Source organism: Pan paniscus, chromosome 12, assembly GCF_029289425.2.
Source record: "Pan paniscus chromosome 12, NHGRI_mPanPan1-v2.0_pri, whole genome shotgun sequence".
In the NCBI taxonomy this organism is placed as follows: Eukaryota; Metazoa; Chordata; class Mammalia; order Primates; family Hominidae; genus Pan; species Pan paniscus.
This window is the reverse complement of record NC_073261.2, coordinates 56,568,948-56,596,143: the sequence shown is the minus strand read 5'-3', so window position 1 is coordinate 56,596,143 and position 27,196 is coordinate 56,568,948. Positions and strand designations below refer to the sequence as shown.

At 42.8% G+C, this 27,196-nt stretch overlaps 2 protein-coding genes across 7 annotated transcripts in view; both read left to right on the top strand.

Moving 5' to 3' along the window:
* ANXA4 (annexin A4) overlaps positions 1-11,788 on the top strand; it is a 185,743-nt gene extending 173,955 nt beyond the window's left edge. For all 5 annotated transcript variants that reach the window (XM_034953318.3, XM_024927721.4, XM_063594890.1 and 2 more), the window contains 4 exons: positions 880-975; positions 1,561-1,619; positions 2,981-3,103; positions 10,777-11,788. In XM_034953318.3, the coding sequence (XP_034809209.2) occupies positions 880-975; positions 1,561-1,619; positions 2,981-3,103; positions 10,777-10,836 (338 nt within the window). In that variant the 3' untranslated portion in view covers positions 10,837-11,788. The remainder of the gene's footprint in view (positions 1-879; positions 976-1,560; positions 1,620-2,980; positions 3,104-10,776) is intronic.
* Positions 11,789-11,891: 103 nt separating this feature from the next.
* The window catches only part of GMCL1 (germ cell-less 1, spermatogenesis associated), a 54,724-nt gene continuing 39,419 nt past the window's right edge, over positions 11,892-27,196 (top strand). For both annotated transcript variants that reach the window (XM_024927722.4, XM_003830932.7), the window contains exons 1-4: positions 11,892-15,501; positions 22,884-23,007; positions 24,784-24,880; positions 26,274-26,371. In XM_024927722.4, the coding sequence (XP_024783490.1) occupies positions 15,242-15,501; positions 22,884-23,007; positions 24,784-24,880; positions 26,274-26,371 (579 nt within the window). In that variant the 5' untranslated portion in view covers positions 11,892-15,241. The remainder of the gene's footprint in view (positions 15,502-22,883; positions 23,008-24,783; positions 24,881-26,273; positions 26,372-27,196) is intronic.

The following is a 27,196-nucleotide window of genomic DNA, read 5'->3' as shown; positions in this document are numbered from 1 at the left end:
AAATGCTAAATATTGACCCCCTACTTCAGACTGGCTGAATTAGAATCTCTGAGTGTGACACCCAGGAAGTTTAATAGGTTTCTCTGAGGGTAAAGATGATGCAGTGCTTTTGGCCATCCCCGTGAGCTGCTCAATTATAAGTTCCCAGGAGAGAGTCTAACGGGTCCTGACTGGGTCAACTGCTCACGTGTTTGACAGAGATTGTGGTGTATGTTGTTGGGTATGGTGTCCCTTGATTGACAGCCCTGTTAAAATCACATTGATGGAAGTGAGGCAGCACCCCAAAGAAGGCGATGGTGAGAAGATAAAATAGATACCTGCTCTAAGAAGTTTCCAGAAGGAGACAGCAAGAGAGGGGAACATATTCACCACATTCAAAAATACTTGGCAAAAAACAACAACAACAACAAATGTAATTATGTTTAAGTATTTTAAAAGATGCAACCAGCTGTTATTAACTGTGACTCAGTTCTGAAGCGGTTGAATTGTTCTAGTTTTGATGAGCCAAAAGGGAGATGACAGGGAGGTGATTACCAAGGACAAAAACACAAAAAGACACATTCTGCTTATTAAGGAAACAATGAGAAAGGAAAGCAAAGCTCCCCAGAGGCCATCTCCATTTTATGTGTGAGGGTCCCAGATAAGGGAAAGGACTTGACTGATGTCCTCCAAACATCACAGCATTTCTTCCTCCTTATCTGGGGCCCGTTCCACTCTGCACATCCCTCCTGGCTGCTTGCCCACATTACTAATTAGTTTCCTCCTGAAATATGCCAAAGAATAAATAGTGTAGGCTAGTTAAAAATGCTCATTCTCTCCATAAATTTTAGTTTCCTCTGTTTTTTCTTCCCAATAATACTATTTTGTTATTGTCTGCAGTGTTTGATGAATACAAAAGGATATCACAGAAGGATATTGAACAGAGTATTAAATCTGAAACATCTGGTAGCTTTGAAGATGCTCTGCTGGCTATAGGTAAGCTGGTAGGGGGAGTAGAGAAACAAATGTTTATAGATTTTCCTTCTCATTATCAGTTTGCAATATGGGGATACAGAATTATTTTCAGAGGTAAAAGTTGTTTATCATGAATCACTCATGTTACATTCCAGATTTTTAAACAAGAAATATTATATACAACCTGATTGCTATTGTGCCATGTGGTTTATATATTTTATATCTTCTGTGCTTTTGTATGTCCTATGTGAAAGGTAATAATGTGCAGATATACAGGCTGCAGCTTGCAAGTCTGTGAATGGTTAGAACTAGTAACTGTCTCATATGGCAGATACAGTAATCCTTATTTTGAAATGAAATACCACCCTTTGCTTTGATAGACTTTATCAATTACTTCTCCAGGAACTTGATGATAAATTGAGGGTACTTTCTATCTGTGAAAATACATAGAGCATCGCCTATGTTCATGAAACATTGCTTGGCTAAAATTTCCCTGGCAAAGCAAATATTGATACCTTGTAGAAACAGAGGAAACAACTGTCACTTTTCTTTTTTCGTGGGTCTTATCTGTAATCTTTTCATTTCTTCTTTTTTTTTCTTTGACAGTAAAGTGCATGAGGAACAAATCTGCATATTTTGCTGAAAAGCTCTATAAATCAATGAAGGTAAATGGCCTTATTTTCAGCATCTAAATGAATTTGAGTTATCTTGTGTCCACCTTCTTAAGCTTACTTATATCCCCTATCCAAACTTTGCTCTGAAAGATCCAATTCAATTCATCAAATACTTCAGTGAGTGCCTGCTAATAATAATACTAGGTGATATTTACTGAGCACTTAGGATGTATGGATCACTGTTTTTAATAGATTAATTATATCCCCACAACAGCTCTATCAGGCTGGTACTATTGCTAACCTCCAATTTACAGATGAGGAAACTGAGGCATAGAAAGGATATGCAGTTTGCCCAAGATTCTCAGTGAGGAAGTGATGGAGCAAGAATGCCAGGTGTTTACCTGGCATTCTAGCTCCAGAGCCCGTATTCCTAACCCTCCATCGTACTCTGCAGGCTGAGAATCACAGGAGGTGCAGGGAAGGTCAAAATGTAGTCTTTGGCCAGGTGCGGTGGCTCACGCCTGTAATCCCAGCACTTTGGGAGGCTGAGGCGGGTGGATTACTTGAGGTCAGGAGTTCAAGACCAGCCTGGCCGTCATGGTGAAATCCCCGTCTCTACAAAAATGCAAAAATTAGTCAGGTATGGTGGCTCATGCCTATAATCCCATCTGTTTGGGAGGCTGAGGCAGGAGAATCACTGGAACCCAGGAGGCAGAGGTTGCAGTGAGCTGAAATTGCGCTACTGCACTCCAGCCTAGGCAACACAGTGAGACTCTGTCTCAAAAAAGAAAAAAAAAAAAGCAAAACAAAACAACAACAACAAAAATGTAGACCTTGCTCTCAAAGAATGTCTAGCCTAGGCAAGTATGTGCAAAACACCAATTATAACAAGACAGAATGTAAGACAGTAGTTGAGGATCCAAACATTGTAGAAACACAGAGGAAAGGGTTTTTTTTTTTTTCAATATTTGTTTTTTGAGGTGGAGAATCTGCAAAGAATATATAAACAAGTTGGTATATTTGAGCAGGACCTTCCAAATGTAAAAGTTTTACATCAGAGGATTTCATATGGTGAAGGGAAGGGGTGATAAGGCTGGGGAGGGAAGGATAATACTCCATGAGAAGGAATCGTAGGTGAGCCAGGTGGCAGGGTATGTCTGGACAGCACAGGTTATGGCTCTAGAAAAGCAGGGAACGGCATCCTGTGGTCAGAACATAGAGCATTGGAAAAGTGAGTTGTGGAGAGCCTTGAATACCACGATAAGGAGTGAGGATATTCCTCAGGCCTGCCAAGTAGTGGAGCAAAGGACATCGTCAGCACAGTCATCTCTAGTCTTGCTTTGATAGACTAAAGAAGACACTGAAAAACAGCTAGGTTTTTGTATATGTTTGGATTTCGTTTTCTTCCTTAGGGCTTGGGCACCGATGATAACACCCTCATCAGAGTGATGGTTTCTCGAGCAGAAATTGACATGTTGGATATCCGGGCACACTTCAAGAGACTCTATGGAAAGTCTCTGTACTCGTTCATCAAGGTAGGTCACAGCAGCCTAAGTCCAGAGTAAAGGATCCAGAAAAGGACCCCTCTGACCTTGGCATTTAGCACTTGTTGTCCCCTCTTCTTGGCATATATCATTTCCTTTAAAGATGATGCTCCCGATATTTCCAGTCTCTCTTCTTTCACACAGATATTTAAACCTTTGCCAGGATACAAGCTGGAAATTTGCCTTCTAAATACAGTAATTATTTTATGTTGACCTCAGACAAAGATTACATTTTAATGAATACTTTTAAGCACACAATTTCCTCGTCTACCTAATTATGAGAGAAGATAAACAACTGAATCCAGAGTCCTATGCAGGGGCCAGCTGAGGTCTGCTGGGAATATGGGAAAGCATTTTAGCTATCCTGAATTACTGTTCTTTACCAGGCACCAGACTTCTAGGAGTCCTAAGAGGGCATGGTAGTGGTGACAAATGGTTCACCTCCCTCAAAGCCGGGCATTCCTGGGATTTTGTTTCTTGAGGATGCTGGAAGAGTCTCATGGACATGAAAGTGAGATAGATTTCCCTAGGAGCTAAGGTTGCCTGCACCGCAAGCTTCAAATCAGCGTTCGATCTGTGAATTAAATATTCTGAATCCTACTCAAAGCTTGGAGAGGTGTGACAATTAGGTGATTTTAACTGCAGATTTTTTTTTTTAGATGGAGTCTCACTCTGTCGCCCAGGCTGGAGTGTAGTGGCGCAATCTCCACTCACTGCAACCTCCACCTCCTAGGTTCAAGTGATCCTCCTGCCTCAGCCTCCTGAGTAGCTGGGACTACAGGCATGAGCTTTGTATTTTTTGTAGAAATGGCGTTTCACCATGTTGGCCAGGCTAGTCTTGAACTCCTGACCTCAAGTGATCCACCCGTCTCGGCCTCCCAAAGTGCTGGAATTACAGGTGTGAGCCACCATGCCCCACCAAGCTGTGGATTTTGTTACTATGTCTACAAGGCATGCAGGAACTTGTTTCTATTTCTGACTAGGCTATGAGGTAACTTGATTTTGCAGAGCTGAACTATATAACTAGTTTAAGATTCAAGGATGACGGTAAGTGAAGTTATGGGAAAATATACTACAAACAAGAAAAAAACAAAATAAAAAACCCCAGGAAATGACAAATGATTTATGGAGGATATGGAGAGACTAGAACTCTTGTGCACTGTTGGTAGGAATATAAAGCGGTGCAGCCACTGTGAAAAACAGTCTGTTACAAAACTTTAAGCACCAAACTTCTTCAAAAAGTTTAATATAGACCAGGCATCGTGGCTCACGCCTGTAATCCCAGCACTTTGGGAGGCCGAGACAGGTGGATCACTTGAGCCCAGGAGTTCGAGACCAGCCTAGGCAACATAGTGAGACCCTGTCTCTACAAAATCAACAAAAATTAGCCGGGTGTGGTGGTGCACGCCTGTAGTCCCAGCTACTCAGGAGGCTGAGGTGGGATGATCACCTGAGGCTGGGGAGGTCGAGGCTGCAGTGAGCCATGATTGTACCACTTCAAGACTCCAGCCTGAGTAAAGACCCATCCCAAAAAAGAAAAAGAAAAAATTTTCACGTAGAATGACCATATGAGCCAGCAATTCCACTCTCAGTTATATACTTAAATGAAAACAGGAACCCAAACAGCTAGTTGTACATCAACATAAACATTATTAACAATAGGCACAAGGTGAAAACAACCTAAATATCCATCAACAGATGACTGGATAAACAAAATGTATATACATACATAAAAAGCAATGATGTTCAATGGTACGCTGTCACGAAAAAAAGGAATGACATTTTTGATACATGAATGAACCTTGAAAATATACTACATGCAATAAATCAGACACAAACGGACAAATATTGTATGATTCTGCTTTATGAAATATGTAGAATAGGTAGATTCATAGGGACAGAAAGTAGATTAGAGGTTACCAGCAATTTGGAGGGAGAGGAAAGAATGGGAGTTATTGGTTAGTGGGTACAGAGTTTCTGTTTGGGGTGATGAAAGGGTTTTAGAAATAGACAGTGATGATGGTTACATAACATTGTAAAAGTAACTAGTGCCACTTGAAAATAGTTAAAATGGAGAGAAGGACTGTGTGGTAGATAGAGCTCCCTCTCCCCTCTCCCCTCTCCCCTCTCCCCTCCCCCCTCCCCCTCTCCCCTCTCCCCTCTCCCCTCTCCCCTCTCCCCTCTTTCCACGGTCTCCCTCTGATGCCGAGCCGAAGCTGGATGGTACTGCTGCCATCTCAGCTCACTGCAACCTCCCTGCCCGATTCTCCTGCCTCAGCCTGCCGAGTGCCTGCGATTGCAGGCGTGCGCCGCCACGCCTGACTGGTTTTCGTATTTTTTTGGTGGAGACGGGGTTTCGATGTGTCGGCTGGGCTGGTCTCCAGCTCCTAACCGCGAGTGATCCGCCAGCCTCGGCCTCCCGAGGTGCCGGGATTGCAGACGGAGTCTCGTTAACTCAGTGCTCAATGGCGCCCAGGCTGGAGTGCAGTGGCGTGATCTCGGCTCGCTACAACCACCTCCCAGCCGCCTGCCTTGGCCTCCCTAAGTGCCGAGATTGCAGCCTCTGCCTGGCAGCCACCCCGTCTGGGAAGTGAGGAGCGTCTCCGCCTGACCGCCCATCGTCTGGGATGTGAGGAGCCCCTCTGCCTGGCTGCCCAGTCTGGAAAGTGAGGAGCGTCTCTGCCCGGCCGCCATCCCATCTAGGAAGTGAGGAGCGCCTCTTCCCGGCCGCCATCACATCTGGGAAGTGAGGAGCGTCTCTGCCCGGCCGCCCATCGTCTGAGATGTGGGGAGCACCTCTGCCCTGCCGCCCCGTCCGGGATGTGAGGAGTGTCTCTGCCCGGCCGCCCTGTCTGAGAAGTGAGGAGACCCTCTGCCTGGCAACCGCCCCATCTGAGAAGTGAGGAGCCCCTCCGCCCGGCAGCCACCCCGTCTGAGAAGTGAGGAGCGTCCTCCCTCCTCATCTGGGAGGGAGGTGGGGGGGTCAGCCCCCCACCCGGCCAGCCGCCCCGTCCGGGAGGTGAGGGGCACCTCTGCCCGGCCGCCCCTACCGGGAAGTGAGGAGCCCCTCTGCCCGGCCAGCCGCCTCGTCCGGGAGGGAGGTGGGGGGGTCAGCCCCCCGCCTGGCCAGCCGCCCCATCCGGGAGGCGAGGGGTGCCTCTGCCCGGCTGCCCCTACTGGGAAGTGAGGAGCCCCTCTGCCCGGCCAGCCGCCCCGTCCGGGAGGGAGGTGGGGGGGTCAGCCCCCCTCCCGGCCAGCCGCCCCATCCGGGAGGGAGGTGGGGGGGTCAGCCCCCCGCCCGGCCAGCCGCCCCGTCCGGGAGGGAGGTGGGGGGATCAGCCCCCCGCCTGGCCAGCCGCCCCGTCCGGGAGGGAGGTGGGGGGATCAGCCCCCTGCCCGGCCAGCCGCCCTGTCCAGGAGGTGGGGGGGGGCGCCTCTGCCCGGCCGCCCCTACTGGGAAGTGAGGAGCCCCTCTGCCCGGCCAGCCGCTCTGTCTGGGAGGGAGGTGGGGGGGTCAGCCCCCGGCCCGGCCAGCCGCCCCGTCCGGGAAGGAGGTGGGGGGGTCAGCCCCCGGCCCGGCCAGCCGCCCCGTCCGGGAAGGAGGTGGGGGGGTTAGCCCCCCGCCTGGCCAGCCACCCCATCCGGGAGGTGAGGGGCGCCTCTGCCCGGCCGCCCCTTCTGGGAAGTGAGGAGCCCCTCTGCCCGGCCAGCCGCCCCGTCCGGGAGGGAGGTGGGGGGGTCAGCCCCCCGCCCGGCCAGCCGCCCCGTCCGGGAGGGAGGTGGGGGGATCAGCCCCCCGCCCGGCCAGCCGCCCCGTCCGGGAGGGAGGTGGGGGGGTCAGCCCCCCGCCCGGCCAGCCGCCCCGTCCGGGAGGGAGGTGGGGGGGTCAGCCCCCCGCCCGGCCAGCCGCCCCGTCCGGGAGGGAGGTGGGGGGTCAGCCCCCCGCCCGGCCAGCCGCCCGTCCGGGAGGGAGGTGGGGGGGTCAGCCCCCCGCCCGGCCAGCCGCCCCGTCCGGGAGGGAGGTGGGGGGTCAGCCCCCCGCCCGGCCAGCCGCCCCGTCTGGGAGGGAGGTGGGGGGATCAGCCCCCCGCCCGGCCAGCCACCCTGTCCGGGAGGTGAGGGGCGCCTCTGCCCGGCCGCCCCTACCGGGAAGTGAGGAGCCCCTCTGCCCGGCCAGCCGCCCCCTCCGGGAGGGAGGTGGGGGGGTCAGCCCCCCGCCGGGCCAGCCGCCCCGTCGGGGAAGTGAGGGGCGCCTCTGCCCGGCCGCCCCTACTGGGAAGTGAGGAGCCCCTCTGCCCGGCCAGCCGCCCTGTCCGGGAGGGAGGTGGGGGGTCAGCCCCCCGCCTGGCCAGCCGCCCCGTCCGGGAGGGAGGTGGGGGGGGTCAGCCCCCCGCCCGGCCAACCGCCCCATCTGGGAGGTGAGGGGCGCTTCTGCCCGGCCGCCCCTACTGGGAAGTGAGGAGCTCCTCTGCCCGGCCACCACCCCATCTGGGAGGTGTACTCAACAGCTCATTGAGAACGGGCCATGAAGACAATGGCGGTTTTGTGGAATAGAAAGGGGGGAAAGGTGGGGAAAAGATTGAGAAATCGGATGGTTGCTGTGTCTGTGTAGAAAGAGGTAGACATGGGAGACTTTTCATTTTGTTCTGTACTAAGAAAAATTCTTCTGCCTTGGGATCCTGTTGATCTGCGACCTTACCCCCAACCCTGTGCTCTCTGAAACATGTGCTGTATCCACTCAGGGTTGAATGGATTAAGGGCGGTGCAAGATGTGCTTTGTTAAACAGATGCTTGAAGGCAGCATGTTCGTTAAGAGTCATCACCACTCCTTAATCTCAAGTACCCAGGGACACAAACACTGCGGAAGGCCGCAGGGTCCTCTGCCTAGGAAAACCAGAGAACTTTGTTCACTTGTTTATCTGCTGACCTTCCCTCCACTGTTGTCCTGTGACCCTGCCAAATCCCCCTCTGCGAGAAACACCCAAGAATGATCAATAAAAAAGAAAAAAAAAAAAAAAAAAAAAAAAGAGATGTTGCCCAAGCTGGAGGATGTTTTTAAAATAAAGTCACTTATTTTCAAATAAAAAAAAAAAAAAAGAAAATAGTTAAAATGACAAATTATATATATATATTTTTTTGCCACAACAAAAAGTCTCTGAATTTGAATAAAATTGTTTAATGAAATGTGAAAAGAATAGATGAAGTATAATACTTCATCATAGCATTATTTATATTATTTACATGGCTTTATGTTATTTATATTTATATCAGTAATATGGTATTATAGTATATAATTTATTATATATTGTTATTACTATTAATCAATAGGGAATAACAAATTATGGAAAATCCATACAATATAATACTATACCAACACTAAAATGATTGAGTACAAATATATTGATTGGCTTGGGAAGAAAACACTATAATCTAGTGTATATATGTCTGTATATATAAATATGTAAATATATGTGTGTATACACACACACACCACTAGAAAAGATTAAAAATAAAGAATACATTACTCATTCAATAATAGTTGTCAAAAGAAATGAAAAAAGCAGAATAGAAGCATAAAATATGTAAATAATAGAAAAAAATGACAAAAGATAAAAATAAAAGTTATAAAAATAAATAAACTCTCAGGTTAGGTAAAAATATAAAATCCAACTTCATGCTGTTTATAAGAAACAACTAAAATACAGTGACATGTAAAAAGCTTAAAGAAAAACACCAGGGAAAGAAAGAAAGCGAAAGCGGACATACAAGAAAGAAAGCGGAGATTATGCTATTAATAAAAAGAAGAATTTAAGGAGAAAAAGTATTAAATAGGAGAAAGTGGATCACGTTATACTGACAAAGGCAACAATTCACAGCAAAGATTAAACTGTTATGAAACTTTCAGTACCAAATTATATTGCATTCAAATGTATAAATAAGAAACTTGAGGCTCCAGAAGAAAACATATAATGGAATTAGTATGCTAGCGAGAGACTTTAATACATCCTATGCTTTGGCAGATCAATGAGGCAAAGTATAAACAAGGATATATTAAGATTGAGTTTAACAGATACTTATTAAACTTTGAACCCTATATACAGAGATTCCATCTTTTCTAGTCCCCACGAATGACTAATAAAAATTAATCTAGGCCAGGTGCAGTGGCTCACACCTGTAATCCCAGCATTCTGGGAAGCTGAGGTGGGAGGATCACTTGAGCCCAGGAGTTCGAAGCTGCAGTGAGCTATGACCACACCACTGTTCTCCAGCCTGGGTGATAGCGCAAGACCCTGTCTCTAAAAATATAATAAAAATAAATAAATAAAATTAAAGATTAAAAAATTAATCAATTATTAGACCACAAAAATTTATATGCAGAAATTATAGAACCTTTCTGGAAGACTGTTTTGTAACCCATATCAAAATGTTTAAGAAAACAGGCTGGGTGCGGTGGCTCACACCTGTAATCCTAGTACTTTGGGAGGCCAAGGTGAGTGGATCACTTGAGGTCAGGACTTCAAGACCAGCCTGGCCAACATGGTGAAACCCTGTCTCTACTAAAAAAATAAAAATTAGCCAGGCGTGGTGGTGTGTACCTGTAGTGCCAGCTACGCAGGCAGCTGAGGCAGGAGAATCACTTGAACCTGGGAGGCGGAGGTTGCAGTGAGCCAGGATTGCACCATTGCACTCTAGCCTGGGCCACAGAACGAGACTCCGTCTCAGAAAAAAAAAAAAAAAGGTTTAAGACAATGCATTTAGTCCAGTAATTCCCATTTTATGAAAATTTATCCAGAATAAATCATTCAGAAAATATACAAAAATGTAACTACAATATGCTTATTGAAGCAGTGTTTATAATAGTGAAAAATTGAAACAACATAAATATCCAACAATAGGGAGAGGGAGGATGTGATCAAATAAATTATTTTACCTGCATACAATGGGATATTCTGTAACCATTAAATAATGTTGTAGAATAATATTTAACAAAATAGGGGCCTAGCGCGGTTGCTCACGCCTGTAATCCCAGCACTTTTTGGGAGGCCAAGGCTGGCAGATCATGAGATCAGGAGATCAAGACAATCCTGGCTAACATGGTGAAACCCCGTTTCTACTAAAAATACAAAAACAAAATTAGCCGGGCATGGTGGCAGGCGCCTGTAGTCCCAGCTACTCAGGAGGCTGACGCAGAAGAATGGCGTGAACCCGGGAGGCAGAACTTGCAGTGAGTCGAGATGGCGCCACTGCACTCCACCCTGGGTGACAGAACAAGACTCTGTCTCAAAACAAAACAAAACAAAACAAACAAAAATGAACAAAATAGGGAAATAGGCTATATTGTTAAGTGAAAAAGCAGAACACAGAATACTACTGTTCTATCACATTGGGTATCTAGATACATAGAAAAAAGACTGGAAGGACATTCACACATCAAAACGGTAAGAATAGTAGTCTCTAGATGATGGAATAATGGTTGATTTTTGTGTTCTTTTTTGTCTTTATTTTCTACACTGAATAAGTATTACCTTCGTAATAAAAAATAACAAAAAAAATTTAAAGCTAAGAAAAATCCAGCCAAGCTTGAAAAAGTTGGCTTAGATGACTTTGAACTGTGTGTTTCATTTTAAAATCTATTTATCTAACTTTGCTTCCCTATCGAACAGGGTGACACATCTGGAGACTACAGGAAAGTACTGCTTGTTCTCTGTGGAGGAGATGATTAAAATAAAAATCCCAGAAGGACATGAGGATTCTCAACACTTTGAATTTTTTTAACTTCATTTTTCTACACTGCTATTATCATTATCTCAGAATGCTTATTTCCAATTAAAACGCCTACAGCTGCCTCCTAGGATATAGACTGTCTGTATTATTATTCACCTATAATTAGTCATTATGATGCTTTAAAGCTGTACTTGCATTTCAAAGCTTATAAGATATAAATGGAGATTTTAAAGTAGAAATAAATATGTATCCATGTTTTTAAAAGATTACTTTCTACTTTGTGTTTCACAGACATTGAATATATTAAATTATTCCATATTTTCTTTTCAGTGAAAAATTTTTTAAATGGAAGACTGTTCTAAAATCACTTTTTTCCCTAATCCAATTTTTAGAGTGGCTAGTAGTTTCTTCATTTGAAATTGTAAGCATCTGGTCAGTAAGAATGCCCATCCAGTTTTCTATATTTCATAGTCAAAGCCTTGAAAGCATCTACAAATCTCTTTTTTTTAGGTTTTGTCCATAGCATTAGTTGATCCTTACTAAGTTTTTCATGGGAGACTTCCTTCACCACATCTTATGTTGAAATCACTTTCCGTAGTCAAAGTATACCAAAACCAATTTATCTGAACTAAATTCTAAAGTATGGTTATACAAACCATATACATCTGGTTACCAAACATAAATGCTGAACATTCCATATTATTATAGTTAATGTCTTAATCCAGCTTGCAAGTGAATGGAAAAAAAAATAAGCTTCAAACTAGGTATTCTGGGAATGATGTAATGCTCTGAATTTAGTATGATATAAAGAAAACTTTTTTGTGCTAAAAATACTTTTTAAAATCTTTTTCAATTTTGTTGATTGTAGTAATTTCTATTTGCACTGTGCCTTTCAACTCTAGAAACATTCTGAAGATGTACTTGGATTTAATTAAAAAGTTCACTTTGTAAGAACGTGGAAAAATAATTTTAATTTAAAAATGGTGTTTTTAGGCCGGGGGCGGGGGCTCACGCCAGTAATCCCAGCACTTTGGGAGGCCAAGGCGGGTGGATCACCTAAGGTCAGGAGTTCAAGACTAGCCTGGCCAACATGGAGAAACTGCATCTCTACTAAAAATATAAAAATTAGCCGGGTGTGGTGGCAGGTGCCTGTAATCCCAGCCACTCGGGAGGCTGAGTCAGGGAGAACTGCTTGAACCCAGGAGGCAGGAGGCAAAGGTTGCAGTGAGCTGAGATCACGCCAGCCTGGGCGACAGAGCGAGAATCCATCTAAAAAAAAAAAAAAAAGTGTCTTTAAAGTGAGGTATAGTCTTTCTCTGATCCACTTTTCACCTTCTGAGGTTTTTCATCCTGGCCCCTGAAAGGAGCTATTTTTGAAGGACTTGTGTTACTCAGTTTCTACAGGAATTACAAGATAAGAAAAAAAAAAAATCACATATTTAGTCTTATGCGTGCCTACTGGCTAATGTTCACATATGCCAAACACTACTCAATAACATAAAATAATGTATGAACTTATTCTCTGGAAATGAGTGATGCCCTCTGCTCTAAGTAGACCATTTATATTAAATATCATAAATGTATAAAGGACATTCATATTCTTACAGTAGGAATACTTGCCTTCTTTGTTGATTTTATAGCATCCATTGTATTTTGGTGAGTGAAATAATAAGAATTTTTTAGTTTAGTGTTGTTTATTATAAAAGCTACAGCTACTGGTAGAAGCTACTTATGCGAATATTTAGTCACTCCAGTTACTTACAGGAAATAATACTACCACTTCAATGCCTTCCCAGAAGACCACAGAATCTCCACATCAGCTTTATTTTGTCTTTGGAAGCATGGTGATTTTTTCGGTAGAAGTTTTATCTTTAAATGATATGTAGCTTAGCCAAAATTTTAAAACAAATAGCATTTATTCACCAGAAGATTTCTAGAAGGTGGGATAAAGTCACCCTGGACGAATGTTTGTCATATTGAATTAGCATGACTTTGAGATACAATTATGTTTGTTTTTCCCTCCCACTGTCCACTTACATTTATTCAGTGGGCAGTTCTTCCCCTTCTTCAGGTGTAAATTCAGATAGAGTCATGACTTTTCTGTTCACTCTTAGGTTTTAAAGTCCTACTGTGTAGTCCCTTAAGGTCATAAAACAGTGTCATTTTAGTAAGTAATATATCCAGTCAAAATTCCAAGCTTGATTTACAGTTGAGGCTTCTTCCCTCACTCACCTCTGGCCTATTGCAAGTAGGAAGCCGGTTTCTGGGGAAAGGGAGACCATGGGCTTCTCTTCTTTTTCCACCTAGGTTTCCTTCAATGTTCTCCCCCTGCCCCAACCTACCATGTCTGGGTTGTAGCAAAGAAGAGAGTTAAGGGGAGCAGGAAAGTTGTTACCTGACTGTCATTGCTGTGGTGGTAGAGGATCAGCCCTATGTGACCCTGACAGACTAAAGTTGCTTCTTGTGGGCATTCTTGTGGGTTCCTTTGTCAACCTCATCACGGTACTCACCTGCGGTTCCTCTGGCAAGGCAAATGTGTACTCCTTTTTCAGCCTCTAGGAATTTGGTGACTCTTTGAGGTTCTCAGTGCTGAAGTTCATTGCCTTCCTCCCAGGCCTGTTGGGCAGGACCTAAGATGATCCCATCCCAGCTATCTCATGGTGGTCCACATCTGCTCCATGGGAAACACCTGCACGTTCTTTGTGCTGGCAAATTCTGTGCATGCAAGCTGATCCCTCTGCAGCCATTGTTCTCCGCCTCCCACCTCCACCCCAAGCTGCCTCGGCTAGCCTCTCGGTTCAGATTTCTCATACATGAATCAGACATTAGTCCACTGGGACCCTCAAACTACGTATACTGCCAATGGGAGTCTAAATTGGTACATTGCTGCAATCAACCCAGAGAGCAATTTGGTAATAGCTAACAAAGTTGCAAATTTCGCAGCAAATTCACTTTTGGGAATCTGCTTGGTGAATCCATTGCACATGATGTTCATTGCTGCTCTGTAAGGCCGTTAAAGTAGAAATAACCTCTCTCACTAAGGAATGTAAAAACAAATATGGGTCAGTCATACAATGAGCAGTGAAAATTATCTAGCGATTGACCAAATGGATAAATCTTGAGAGTACAATTTTGAGAGAGGAGAAAGGTGCACAATGAGAGGTACAACTATGATTCCATTCCATGATATGTCTAAACATGCAAAAGAAAATATTATTTATGGGTATGCATATAAGGACATGCATGGACATAATGATATACAACATTCTCAGCACAGTGATTGCCACTGGGGAGGGAGACAGAATGAGATGGAGGAGGTACGCAGGGGCTTCTGCCTATATGTATTGTTCTATTTAAAAAGAATGAATCATTGATTACACCTCAATAAAGCTGGGAGGAAAAAAGAATGAAAGCAAGTCTGATAAAATTTCAAGCTAGTGGTCGGTCCACAGGAGTCTGTATTACCCTATTTGAAATATTTTCATTATTTTACTTAAAAAGTAACAGAAGGGAGTCAGGGAATGAACGCTGGCTGTCCGGAGTCCATCACAAGAGCTGCTACTACTCCAAGCAGACACTTGTAAATTTTGCTAGGGCCTCCTGAAGGCACTTTTGAGTCCGGACAGTCATGGTGCCAGACCCTATTCGGACATCCCACCGGCACTTGAGAGGAAAGGAAAGGAGTGCCGGGAACGTTCCCATAACTTAACGGGTTCCATTCACGTCTACAGCAGGGGAGGGCTCATGTTAAGGAAGCCCAGGAATCCAGCATATCGCCTCATCCTAGGGCCCCCTCTCACAGGAGGCCACGCCCAACCAAGCAGAGCGTGGCCCCAGCAAGCGCCGAGCTCCCGCAAGGAGACCAAATAGCTTCGGGGTTTTGCCATTAGCTTAGCACAGGCCCATAAGCACCGGGGGCTCAAGGCACCTTTGTAGAAAGAATGAGTGACTGGAGTCCCAGGTCTTGCCACTACAGAGGCGTGTATGAACTACGGCTTAACACTACGTCTACGCCGAAGTTCGGGTTAGTCAGAGGCCACGCCCACCGCAGGCCCGAAAACACCAGTCTGCACTGGCGCGCCGGATTGTGCGCAGGCTCCACCTGCCACGCACGCACGCCTTGCCCCGCCCCTTCCGGAGGCTCGCCGTACGCATGCGCCCTTCGTCCCGCGCTTTGTTGCGAAAGCGAGGGGGCGAGGTGCTGCGGTGCTAGAGCGCGGCGTGACCAGACGCTGCGGGCGGGGAAGAGAATGGAGGCTGTAGCGTCCGCTGCAACGGTTGGGGCTGCGCGTGAGAAGGTGGCGGTGTAGGCACCTGCGCTCGGGGAAGGCTGGCGGCGGCGGCCGGGCCATGGCGGGAGACCCCCTTCTCTGGGCTCCCTGAAGTCTCGGGGAGCCGTGACCCATGGGATCGTTGAGCAGCCGGGTGCTGCGCCAGCCAAGACCAGCCCTTGCCCAGCAGGCACAGGGTGCCAGGGCGGGGGGCTCGGCCCGGAGGCCGGACACTGGAGACGATGCGGCGGGCCACGGATTCTGTTACTGTGCGGGCAGCCACAAGCGCAAGCGGAGCAGGGGGTCCTTCTGCTACTGTCACCCTGACTCGGAGACGGACGAGGATGAGGAGGAGGGGGACGAGCAGCAGCGGCTCCTCAACACCCCTCGAAGGTACGTGGGGGCACGCACCCGCGCGGACCCGGACCCGCACCTGTTGGGCCTGGGGCCGAGCCGGCGCCTCGTGCGCTTGCGGGGTGCAGCGCTTCCCAGCCTATGGAGAGGGGACGTGCCCTTGACAGGGTGAATGTGGAAGCCGGCCCGATGCGGGACGGACGGGGGAGCGCCTTGGGAGACGCCAGGTGTTCCGCATTTTCAACCACAGACGCTTCCAGGGTGTCGTTACAGCCCCAAGATGAGGATGAGAAACGCTAAGCCCGAGCTCGCGTCTCGTTAAACCTTAGAGACGCCCGGCTGGCTGGCCTTCCCAGTCCACCTTTGCCCTCTCAAGTGGGTAGCCGCAGAGTAAGTTGTTTTGCATCCGGTTGCCTTAGTACAGACACTAAATGTAATCTCTGAAATAGGCACTCTTATTGTCGCCCACTCAGTGGAGGGTAAGTAATTGCACACAGGAGTTCTTGTTAATTGTAAAGGTGAAGTTTATCAATAGTGTACATTTGTTCCTACCTAGGAACAGAGTCTGTGCAAGTTTCTAGTAGTTGAAGTCGTTGACCGTGGATGTACTGTATGTAGGGCGGTGGTGCTGCAGCTTGTTTAACCTTTTTTTTTTTTTTTTTGGATGATTTGAAAGATGGAATATTGACTTGTGACCTGGAATGTAGTTTATAGGTAGAATATATGCTTACACAAACAATTTGGTTTTTCTGCTTTTGTTTTTAAAGGTTATTTGGTAGGGTCACACATGAAATTTTTTAAATGATTTCTTTTTCTTTTTGAGACAGAGCCTTGCTCTGTCACTCAGGCCGGAGTGCAGTGGTGCAATCTCAACTCACTGCAACCTCCACCTCCTGGTTCAAGCGATTCTTGTGCCTCAGCCTCCCGAGTAGCTGGGACTACAGGCGCGCACCACCACGCCTGGCTAATGTTTTCTGTTTTTAGTAGAGACAGGTTTCATCGTGTTGGCCAGGCTTGTCTCAAATTCCCGACCTCAGGTGATCTGCTGGCCTCAGCCTCCCAAAGTGCTGGAATTATAGGCGTGAGCCACTGCGCACCCGGCCTAAAATTAAACTTTAAAAGCAGATTCAAAAAGGTTTTGCTATACAAGTGTTATATATTGTAAAAAAGGAATCATAGATTAAAAACTTAGTAGTTTGGTTTATAAAACCTTTTGTACCGTTTTTTTGTATGAATATTTGTATTTATTTACAAAAATGTACCCCTACTGTGAATACTATTCAGTAACTTTTTTTATTGTTTGTTTGATTTTTGGAGCTTTTTTCTAAAGGAGTCTCACTATATTGCCCAGGCTGGTCTCAAACGCCTGGGTTGAAGCGATCCTCCCACCTAAGCCTCCCAAAGTGCTGAGATTACAGGTGTGAGCCTGCCTGACCCTGTAACCTTTTTGAAGCGTCAGTGTAGTTTTTTTTTTCCTTTGGAAAAATTTTTCTCTATTTTGAGACAGGGTCTCGCTGTGTCGCCCAGGCTGGAATGCAGTGGTGGGATCATGACTCACTCTACCTCGACCTCACAGAATCAGGCAATTCTCCCACCTCAGCCTTCTGTGTAGCTGAGACCACAGGCATGCACCACCACACCCAGCTAATTTTTTTATTTGTGGAAACAAGGTCTCACTCTGTTGCCCACCCAGGCTGGCCTGGAACTCCTGGGTTCAAGTGATCCTGTTGCCTTGACCTCCCAAAGTGTTGGGATTACAGGTGTGAGCCACCATTGCCAACCTATAGCATAGTTTTAAGAGTTCAAATTCTGAGTTCTTGGCCAGGTGCAGTGGCTCATGCCTATAATCCCAGCACTTTGGGAGGCTGAAGCAGACAGATCACCTGAGGTCAGGAGTTCAAAACCAGCCTGGCCAACATGGCGAAACCCTGTCTCTACTAAAAATATAAAAATTAACCAGTCGTGGTGGCAGGTGCCTGTAATCCCAGCTACTCGGGACGCTGAGGCAGAAGAATGGCTTGAACCTGGGAGGCGAGGTTGCAGTGAGCCAAGATCGCACAACTGCACTCCAGTCTGGGTGACAAAGTGAGACTCTGTCTCAAAAAAAAAAAAAATTCTGACTTCTTGTCTGTATTCTGCACTTAATAGCCTTATTTCCCTCATATGTAAATTGGAGATATAAATACCTGCCTTTTAGGCTTTGACAAATATGAGAACAAACAAATGCACAATGTCTAGAATGTAAGCATGCAGTAAATATGTCTCCTTGATGAATTGGCCCCTTTATCATAACAAAATGTTCATCCTTCTTTATCCCTAGTAATTTAGCCACTACCACATACATACATACATATATACATTTATTTATTTATATTTAGGGGGTACAGCTGCAGGTTTCTCACATGTATGTAACAAGTAGTGGTGAAGTCTGGGATTGTAGTGTATCCATCAGCCACTTTCTTTTGATAAATGTCTGAATGATATCTTATTTTCCCTCCTTTCACTTTTTACCTGTGTATATTTAAAACAGATATCAAGTAAACAGCATATAGTTGAGTCTTGCTTCTTTTATCCAACAGGACAATCTAATCTTTCAATTAGTAGTTAGACCACTTATATTTAACGTAATTATTGAAATATATGTCACAGTGCATTTGAAGGAGAGAAATCACACAGCAATTTGAATACAGGAAATTTAATATAAACATTATTAACAAGGCACAGAGAATTAACTACTGAGGACAAAACGCTAAGGTAAAGAGATCCCTAGAAAATACATGTAGTAGTCAGTACTTCTGAGGCTGAGGCAGAATAGCCACAGAAGGAACAAATTTGGAATAGGTGCCCCCACCCCTTTCCCAAGCTAAGATTCAGATGATGTTGAAGGAGGTGTGTCTGTAGCCCACTGGATGGTGGAAAAGTTTGCTCAAGTGTGGTAAGCTGAGGCTGGCAAGTAGGACACTGCCTACTAGGATGCCAACAAAATTATTTGGAGGCCTTTTGGCCCAGAAGGCTGAAGATATTTACTATCTAGACCTTTACAGAAAAAGTGTACCAACTCCTAGACTACATGAGTGGACTGGAATGGAAAGTTTTTAAAGCAAACCTTTATCGGAAAATGCATATCAGAATTTAGTGTCTGTATATTACTGGAAGATGCTTGGATTATTCAGACCAATACGGATGCAGGGTATAAGAAAATACTAAGACGGGCCAGGCGTGGTGGCTCACGCCTGTAATCCCAGCACTTTGGGAAGCCAAGGCAAGCAGATCACTTTAGGCCAGGAGTTTGAGACCAGCCTGACCAACACAGTGAAACCCCGCCTCTACCAAAAAATACAAAAATTAGCCAGGCTTGGTGGTGCACGCCTGTATTCCTAGCTACTTGGGAGGCTGAGGCAGGAGAATTACCTGAACTCAGGAGGCGGAGGTTGTAGTGAGCCAAGATTGCGCCACTGCGCTCCAGCCTGAGCAACAGAGTAAGACCCTGTCTCAAAAACTAAATAAATAAAAATTTAAAAGAGAAAGTATTAAGATGTTGAATTTTGTGTGTTGGCCCTAGTATATACTTCCTGAGGTTGTCTGGTGTGCTCTCCCACATCAACAGACCACTTTATGAGAAGTTTTAGCTTTTAGGCCCAACTTCCACCTCATACCTTTGTCAACTGCACGTTCTCCTTTTACATTTACGAGACTGTTAAAACCCACACTGTTCTACAACCAGATCTTGAGTGTTTTGTCCATAGCTTGTCTCTAAAAAATTGAAACGACATTACATAGTTATAACTATGTAAATATTGTTTCAGAAGAATTAAGTAGTATGCTAGGATTATAAATCATACTTGATGGGTCCAGTGTCACAACTGCTTGTCTGTTCAAAGGGAGAAATTTTTCTAACCTCACAGTCATATGGAATCTTTTCTCATAGTCCATCAAGTGCTTAAAGTCAGGCCCTGCTTTTGTTTTTATCTTATTTGGACAGTGCCTTTTTTTGTATTGCTTTTTTATTGTCCTAGAGTTTATAATGGCCTTTCCCCCACTCTTGTCAAAATAACAATATTCCTTCATCATGGCTTCGGGTTTTTCTGAAAAAACACAGAAAAGTCTTTTGAAACACACTTTCATGGAATCCTTCTCTAAAACCTAGACCTCTTCCATCCTCCTGTTCCAATCTGGATTTGTCTGCTCTTATGCTGGGACTTACTTTCACCCCATCTCTAGGATTGAATCCACTATTTTGTGTAGCCTGCATTTCTTTCTCGCTTATTTTAGGAACTATTTAATACATCCTCAAGTATTTTCCAAGGAAGGGTGCAAAAGGGGGTAATTTGTGCATATCTAAATATAAATTTAGTCTCTTTTACTTTATTCATCCTCTGACTGAGTATGGAAATCTAAAGTAACTTTCTTCATATCTTTGATGACGCTGCTTCATTGTCTTCAGGCCTACAGTCTTGATGAAAAATTTGATTCTGGTGTAATTCTCTTTTCAGGTGACCATTTTTGCTCTCTGGAACTTGTGGAACTTTTTCTTTGGTATTTTGGGATTTAACTAGAATGTGCTTAAGTGTGGGTCTTTTAATGGCCTTGGTACTTGTTGGATCCTTATAATCTGGAGACTCATATACTACCTTAGTTTTGGGAAATTTTTTTCCATTAATCTCTTCCATAATTTCCTTTCGCTTCTTATCTTTATTTTCTCTTTCTGGGATGCCTCTTAACTGAATTTTGGATTTCTTGGATTATGCCTGTCTCTTCTTTTTTCCTTTCTTTGTCTTTTTGCTTTATGTTCTGGGAAATTTCCTTTAACTTTTTCATCACTATCATTAGGTTGTTTGGCCCTAACTATGAGGTATTTCTTTTGGACCAGGGGTGAAAATTACTAAAATATGAAATGTGCTGTGATCCATGAAAGCTTGGGAACCTCTGCTCTACAAAGCATGCCCCACCTATAACCAACTTCGTAGTCTTCTTACTCAAAGAAGAGGTACCTTGGAAATAGATCTATTTACTCAATTAAAACACCATACACCAGTTATTCATTCTTAAATATAAGTGGACAAGCAAGGAAGGATCACCCAACATGAGGAAGAAAAACAAACAAACCATTCTTTGGTTTATTTGTTTTTTTAAATTTCAGTAATCATGTCTTTAGTCTCTAAAAGCTCTTTCTTGTTCTGAGTAATCCTTTATCATAGCATTCTATGGGGTAAATATAATAATCTCAGATCTCTAGGTATACTGGTGAGAGGGTTTTTTTTTCCTCTCTTTTCCCTGAATTATATGTTTCCAGGGGTGGAGGGAGTCTCTCTGTCTCTCTGATATGCTCTTATTCTTCCTTATGTTGGGTGATCCTTCCTTGCTTGTCCACTTATATTTAAGAAGGAGTAACTGGTGTATGGTGTTTTAATTGAGTAAATAGATCTATTTCCAATGTACCTGTTCTTTGAGTAAGAAGACTGCGAAGTTGGTTATAGGTGGGGCATGCTTTGTAGAGCAGAGGTTCCCAAGCTTTCATGGATCACAGCACATTTCATATTTTAGTAATTTTCACCCCTGGTCCAAAAGAAATACCTCATAGTTAGGGCCAAACAACCTAATGATAGCAGATTGCATGGTATCTGAAAGATGTTACTGTGTTTCCTTCGAATTTAAAATATTCCACATGCCTCTCTGAGTTGGCTGTGGTGCTCTAAGTTCAGATGGTATCCTGAACTGGTGAATTTCACACACGGTTTGGGAACCATGACTTAGGGTGAATGGATTGGGAGTGAACAGGCCACAGATTCTTTAAATTTCAGAATGAGGATTGCTTTGTCTGGGCACCAGCAGCTACACTACAGCCTTAGATCTTCCATTAGCTTTGTGCTATTTCTAGAAAAACCTTGGAATCTTTTTGCCTCAGTATCTGTACTCTCCTTATCTATACTCTGTGTTCATAGAGTGGAGAAGGCACTAGTTTCCCCATTTTCTGCCCCTCTTCTTACTTCTGCCTTTGTTTCCCTGAGACCTCATCCTTCTTTTCTCCCAAGGGTTCTAATGGGCAGATAAGCTTAGCCTCCATCCTAGTCCTCCATAATGTATTTTTTGGCTGTGGCTGTCACTGTTCTTTTTCATTTGAATTTGTTTTCTAACTTTCAGATCTGTATAAATCTCTCATCAAGTGATGAGCCTACCCTCACCTTTTCCTGGTGTGGACTTATTCCTTTTTTGTACTCTTAATCTTTAATGTAATTTGGGGAGGGATGGGAAGCCAACATGTGTACATTCTGCTGTCAGGAACTGGAAACTACATTGTCTCTTGATTTCCCATCATAACGAATGAAGTGGATATTATTAATGTCCTCTTTTTACAGCTGTGATAACTGAGCAGCTGGGACTCAAACCCAAGTCTGTTACCACTAAGGCATGTGCTGTTTTTATTGTCGGCTAGGAAGAGGTGTTAAGTACACAGGTGTTAAATTCGCCAATTCAGGATGTCATCTGAAACAATTACTTCATTTTTAAAAAGAGATTGAAAGTTTTATGTGCTAGGAAAGCTGTCAGAATTGGTCAGGAATTTAAGATATTGATCAGCCTCTGCCTAAGGCCTTTTCTTAGTTACTGGATCATTTTGAGCAATGATTTTCAAACTTTATTTTTTTAGTCAAGTCTTCCTTTAAATTAAATCTGTGCAGAAATCCAGTATGTTTACAGATAGAATAGGTGATGCTGCTCTGGTTGAAGTTAGATGGGATGCTCACAGTTCACTCCTTAGCTCTCCTTGGTGGCCCCTAAGACTTCTCCTTTGAGCAGTTTTAAAAACCTTTCATCTAAAATAAATAAATAAACAATTTTAAAAAACAAATAAGAAAAGAAAAGAAAACCTTTGATCTAAGGTTGCAAACCATTTGTCCAGTGGGTGGAAAACATTTTAAGTAGTTTAAGAATAGGTTGGTACCAAAATAAGATTAAATGTAAATTATTTTAAAATTACTTGGGTAGGTGAAATGTTTACTCTTGTTCTCCATTTCCTACTTGCAGATTATTGCGCTATTTGAGCTCCTTCATAGTGCTGGTTTCTAAATAAGGAAATAAGCAAAAAATCAACATGCTAACTTCTTAATATATTGAATGGGTAATTAAATTAGTCCAAAATTGCTAATGTGTAATGAAAAGTCTGCCTCCCATGCTGCCCCCCTTTCTCCACTCTCTCTCCCGTGCATAGAGGACCCCAGAGATAACCACTATTATTAGTTTCTTATGTACTCTTCTAGACACAAGAAAATTTGAATATATACTATCCCCCTATCCTTTTACACAATAGGTAAGTTGACTCTATTTAATAGAAATTGAATAAAAGGAGTATTTAGAAATATATGCAAAATCAGTAAAACATTCAGTTTTATATAAATATGTGACTTTTTCATTTCTTTTAACAGGAAAAAATTAAAGAGTACATCTAAATATATTTATCAAACATTATTTTTGAATGGTGAAAACAGTGACATTAAGATTTGTGCTCTAGGAGAAGAATGGAGCTTACACAAAATATATTTATGTCAAGTAAGTATTTTTTCTATTTGAGTAACAGGGTAGTCACTGAAACTCTTAAGTCATGTTCTTCCTCATTGCACTTCACAGTAATCTTTTGCATGAACACCATAGTGGTTAAATCCTCTCATTTGATAAGTCTGTAAGAAAAATGGCAAACATTGTTAGTGAAAACTAAGTTTGGTCTAGAAAGAGATTTTGATATTTCAGTATCAGACTAGCCTAATACTACGTATTTGTCATTACTTCATAAAATGCTTTTTTCGGTGCCTTCTGTTGATAAAAGGGGAAAAGTTGTGGAAAAAATATTTAACATTAAAGTTAAGATTGTAGTGTTTATTTTGCTTATGGTTATTTAAATTGGATAAACTCATCTGAAATGTTGCTTTGTAGTTCACATTGAGTGTGAATAGAAAGTTCTCTCCTGAAAAATGCAGGTAAAGACAACACCAAAAAGTATATAGACTAAGTAGATTTCTGTACTGAAAATATTACTACCTGCCACCCCACTTTAAAAATTCAGAACTTTCATAGCCAACGTGGTGTTGGGCACCTGTAATCCCAGCTACTCAGGAGGCTGAGGCAGGAGAATTGCTTGAACCTGGGAGATGGAGGTTGCAGTGAACTGAGATCGTGCCACTGCATTCCAGCCTGGGCAACAGAGCGAGACTCTGTCTCAAAAAAAAAAAAAAAAATTGGAGCTTTCAAAATAGAATACAATGTTGCTCTAATGGCCCAAATATTTTATTCATTTTCTTTCATTAAATCTATAAGCTAGATATTGTTCTAGGCACTAGAAATAAAACAACAGTTTTTATCCTTTGGAACTTACATTTTTCCTCTTTACCATTTGAGAATAATTACTGGTAAGACAGCATAGTATAAAATTTTTCAGTAAAAGTATTTGAAAATGAATTGCCTTCTCTAACATTTTAATCATGTTTTAAAATGTGTTTTTGAAACAAATTTATTTTGGCTTGAAGTATGTTGCCCAGATACTATATCAGAATATTGCTTTTAACTTCAGGGTATGATTCATGTTGTTTCTTTTTAATATCTGAAAGCAGTTTTGTGAACTTGAGGGTAAGAATACCTCTGTTAAAACTTTACCCCTCGTGGAAGCTGTATTATAATTCAAGCCACATGCTAAAATATAAGCCCCCTGAGGACAGAAACAATATCGATTTTGTTTATTGCTGTATTCACAGTGCCTTCTACATACTAAGTACTCAGTAACATTTTTAAATAAATTAGTTAATATTTGATCCATTTCAAAGTAATTCTAATTATGAGGAGTGCTATCTGGCAGATACCTAAAGACTTCATTCTGTACCTTTCCAAGAATTCAGGTCCATTCTGGACATTTCTCATTAAACTAAATTTTGGATTTTCCCTGGTTTCTTTGGCGATCATCCTGTTTTTGCTGACTTGGGACTGGTTTGGTCCTTTATAGCCATTCAGGTGTACAGTAAAGATTCAACAGTTTGAGTAAAAAGCTAACCAGGTTCAAATGATATACATGAATTCAATTTAGATAGTAATATAAGAATTTTAGTTTTTTGTCAAAAATAGTACTAAACCAAAAGTATATTTTGATACACCTAATAGTGTCCTTATCTTAATTTCTTTTCTCCTGTGGACATATTTGGCAGTTCTTTTTCTGTTGAAGTAATAGAATGGATGAGTTTAGTTAATGGATAGCACAGTTGCTTAGAATTAGAAATGGGCAAATAATTTGGAAGACACAGAAAGTACTTGATAATCGTTGACTTTTTTTTTTTGTTTAAGTCTGGCTACTTTTCTAGTATGTTCAGTGGTTCTTGGAAAGAATCCAGCATGAATATTATTGAACTGGAGATTCCTGACCAGAACATTGATGTAGAAGGTAACTACCACAATAATTACTATTATGCAAAAATCGTAAAAACATAATCTTATTCTTCTGGTAGAAGATAAATAATTCCTTCCAGCCTTGTAGTCTAGAAAACTCCTTTTATCACCTCAAGGTGATAATTTGATGTTGATTTACACCATAGTTTATCAGTTCTGTCCATCTTATCACTAATCTGTTTTGTCATTTGGGCCTTATCAGTTTGTTTACTTATCTTTGTAAATATGCCCACCTGGGATATGGAAGATGTAGGATGGAGGAAGGAAAAGTATGACCATTTTTTTTTAATTACATAGAAAATCTGATAAATAATACTGATTATTCCCTATGTATGAAGATGTTTTCTGGGAACAATAAATAAAAATATTGTTTTAGAGCTAAAAGAATCCTTAGTTGAGGAAGCTGAGGCTCAGAGGAGTTAAGGGACTTATTTTGGATCTCAGAGCAGTTTAGTGAGCCTGTGTCAGACTACAGCTGTCCTCATTCCCATTCCAGTGCTCTTGCTGCTCCCTTCATTGGTGGTCCACATGGAAGTACCTGGTGCGATACAAAGGCAAAGAAATACTTTAGTTAAGAATATTTACAGCCTGTAATCCCAGCACGTTGGGAGGCCGAGGTGGGTGGATCACAAGGTCAGGAGATCGAGACCATCCTGGCTAACGTGGTGAAACCCCATCTCTACTTAGAAAAATACAAAAAATTAGCCAAGCGTGGTGGCGGGCACCTGTAGTCCCAGCTATTTGGGAGGCTGAGGCAGGAGAATGGCGTGAACCCGGGAGGCAGAGCTTGCAGTGAGCCGAGATCGCGCCACTGCACTCCAGCCTGGGCGACAGAGCGAGACTCCATCTCAAAAAAAAAAAAAAAAAAGAATATTTACAAAGCAAACCATGTGGAACATTCATAACAGTGGCAGTGGAGGAAGGATGAACAGGCATAGATCACTGTGGGGGCTGGGAATGAGTGTGGCATGGACAGGACTCAGGAGCTGTACCACATTTCTCAGTGGTGGAGTGCTGAAAGCAGCCGGGTTAAGATTATCTTTGAGTCTGCGTATTTGTACTTAACGATTGGTCTACTGAGGAGTATCTTATACAACTTCTTCCAAGGCATCTTGGTTGTGACCACTGATGTCAAGATTACATGTTAGAAGAATGCAGCTAGATTTGGTAGAATAAACAGAAATTTATAACCTTGTTATTAAATTAATAGTGTCAACCAGTAACCATTACTAGCGTTTTAATTAAAGAGATACTTCTGTTATCCTTTTATGTGCATGCCACATTTAGACGAATGTCTTTGTGTGTGAAGACAGTCGTTGTTGTTATTTGTATAATACTTGTAATAGATATAAATATTATTTCATCCTACATGTGTACCTTGCTTTCAGCACTGCAGGTTGCATTTGGTTCACTGTATCGAGATGATGTCTTGATAAAGCCCAGTCGAGTTGTTGCCATTTTGGCAGCAGCTTGTTTGCTGCAGTTGGTAAGTATGCACGTTATTCGAAGAAAGGTTCAGAATAATAATCTTTGTCTCAAAGTGTGTACTCCAAAAACAAAAATAAAGCTTAGCTTTTTGGAGTTTTTAAATAAAAATGAAATGTATAAATATGACATTTATTAGAAATCATTTAAAATGCCTAACCAAAAGCAATTTATTACAACCGAGGGAGTCATGATGTCTGCATAAAATGAATGCAGGCCATTTCTGTGTAGATACCTTAGTATGACTATAATGTGGAAAAAACGTACTTGTCTAAGGTCATTTACAGATTTCATTAATGACTTGACTATTAAGCAGATGGCTTATGATTACCAATTAATTTCATTCATGGGTTCAAATAAACATGCATGCCTACTATTTAAATTTCTCTTAATTTTGAAAGAATTGTGTATAAATCACATATATGTATTTTAATCTACTGGCAGAATGACAGATTTGTTCATTTAAGAGAAGTGTGTTGAGCACTGTGTCAAACTAGACACAGAAAGCCAAAGGTAACTTAAGACGTAATCCTTACTTTCAAAAAGTTCACAACATAGTATGTATGTGTGGAGAGGGGAGGAAGGGTTGATATACAAACCCAAAGGTAAAGTAAGAGCTGTTCAATATTATAGGTATGATAATAATCATCCTGTAGCATTTAGTGAATGGATAAAGAAGGGAGTGGTCAGTTCATCCTGGTGGTGTCACATACGAAAGTTACGTTTTCACACAGAGTCTTGAAAGTTGAAAGTGTGTTTGTATTGCAAAGTAAGAAGAGGGGAAGGAAGAGCATTTCAGACAGAGAGAACAGAATAAACTAAGATC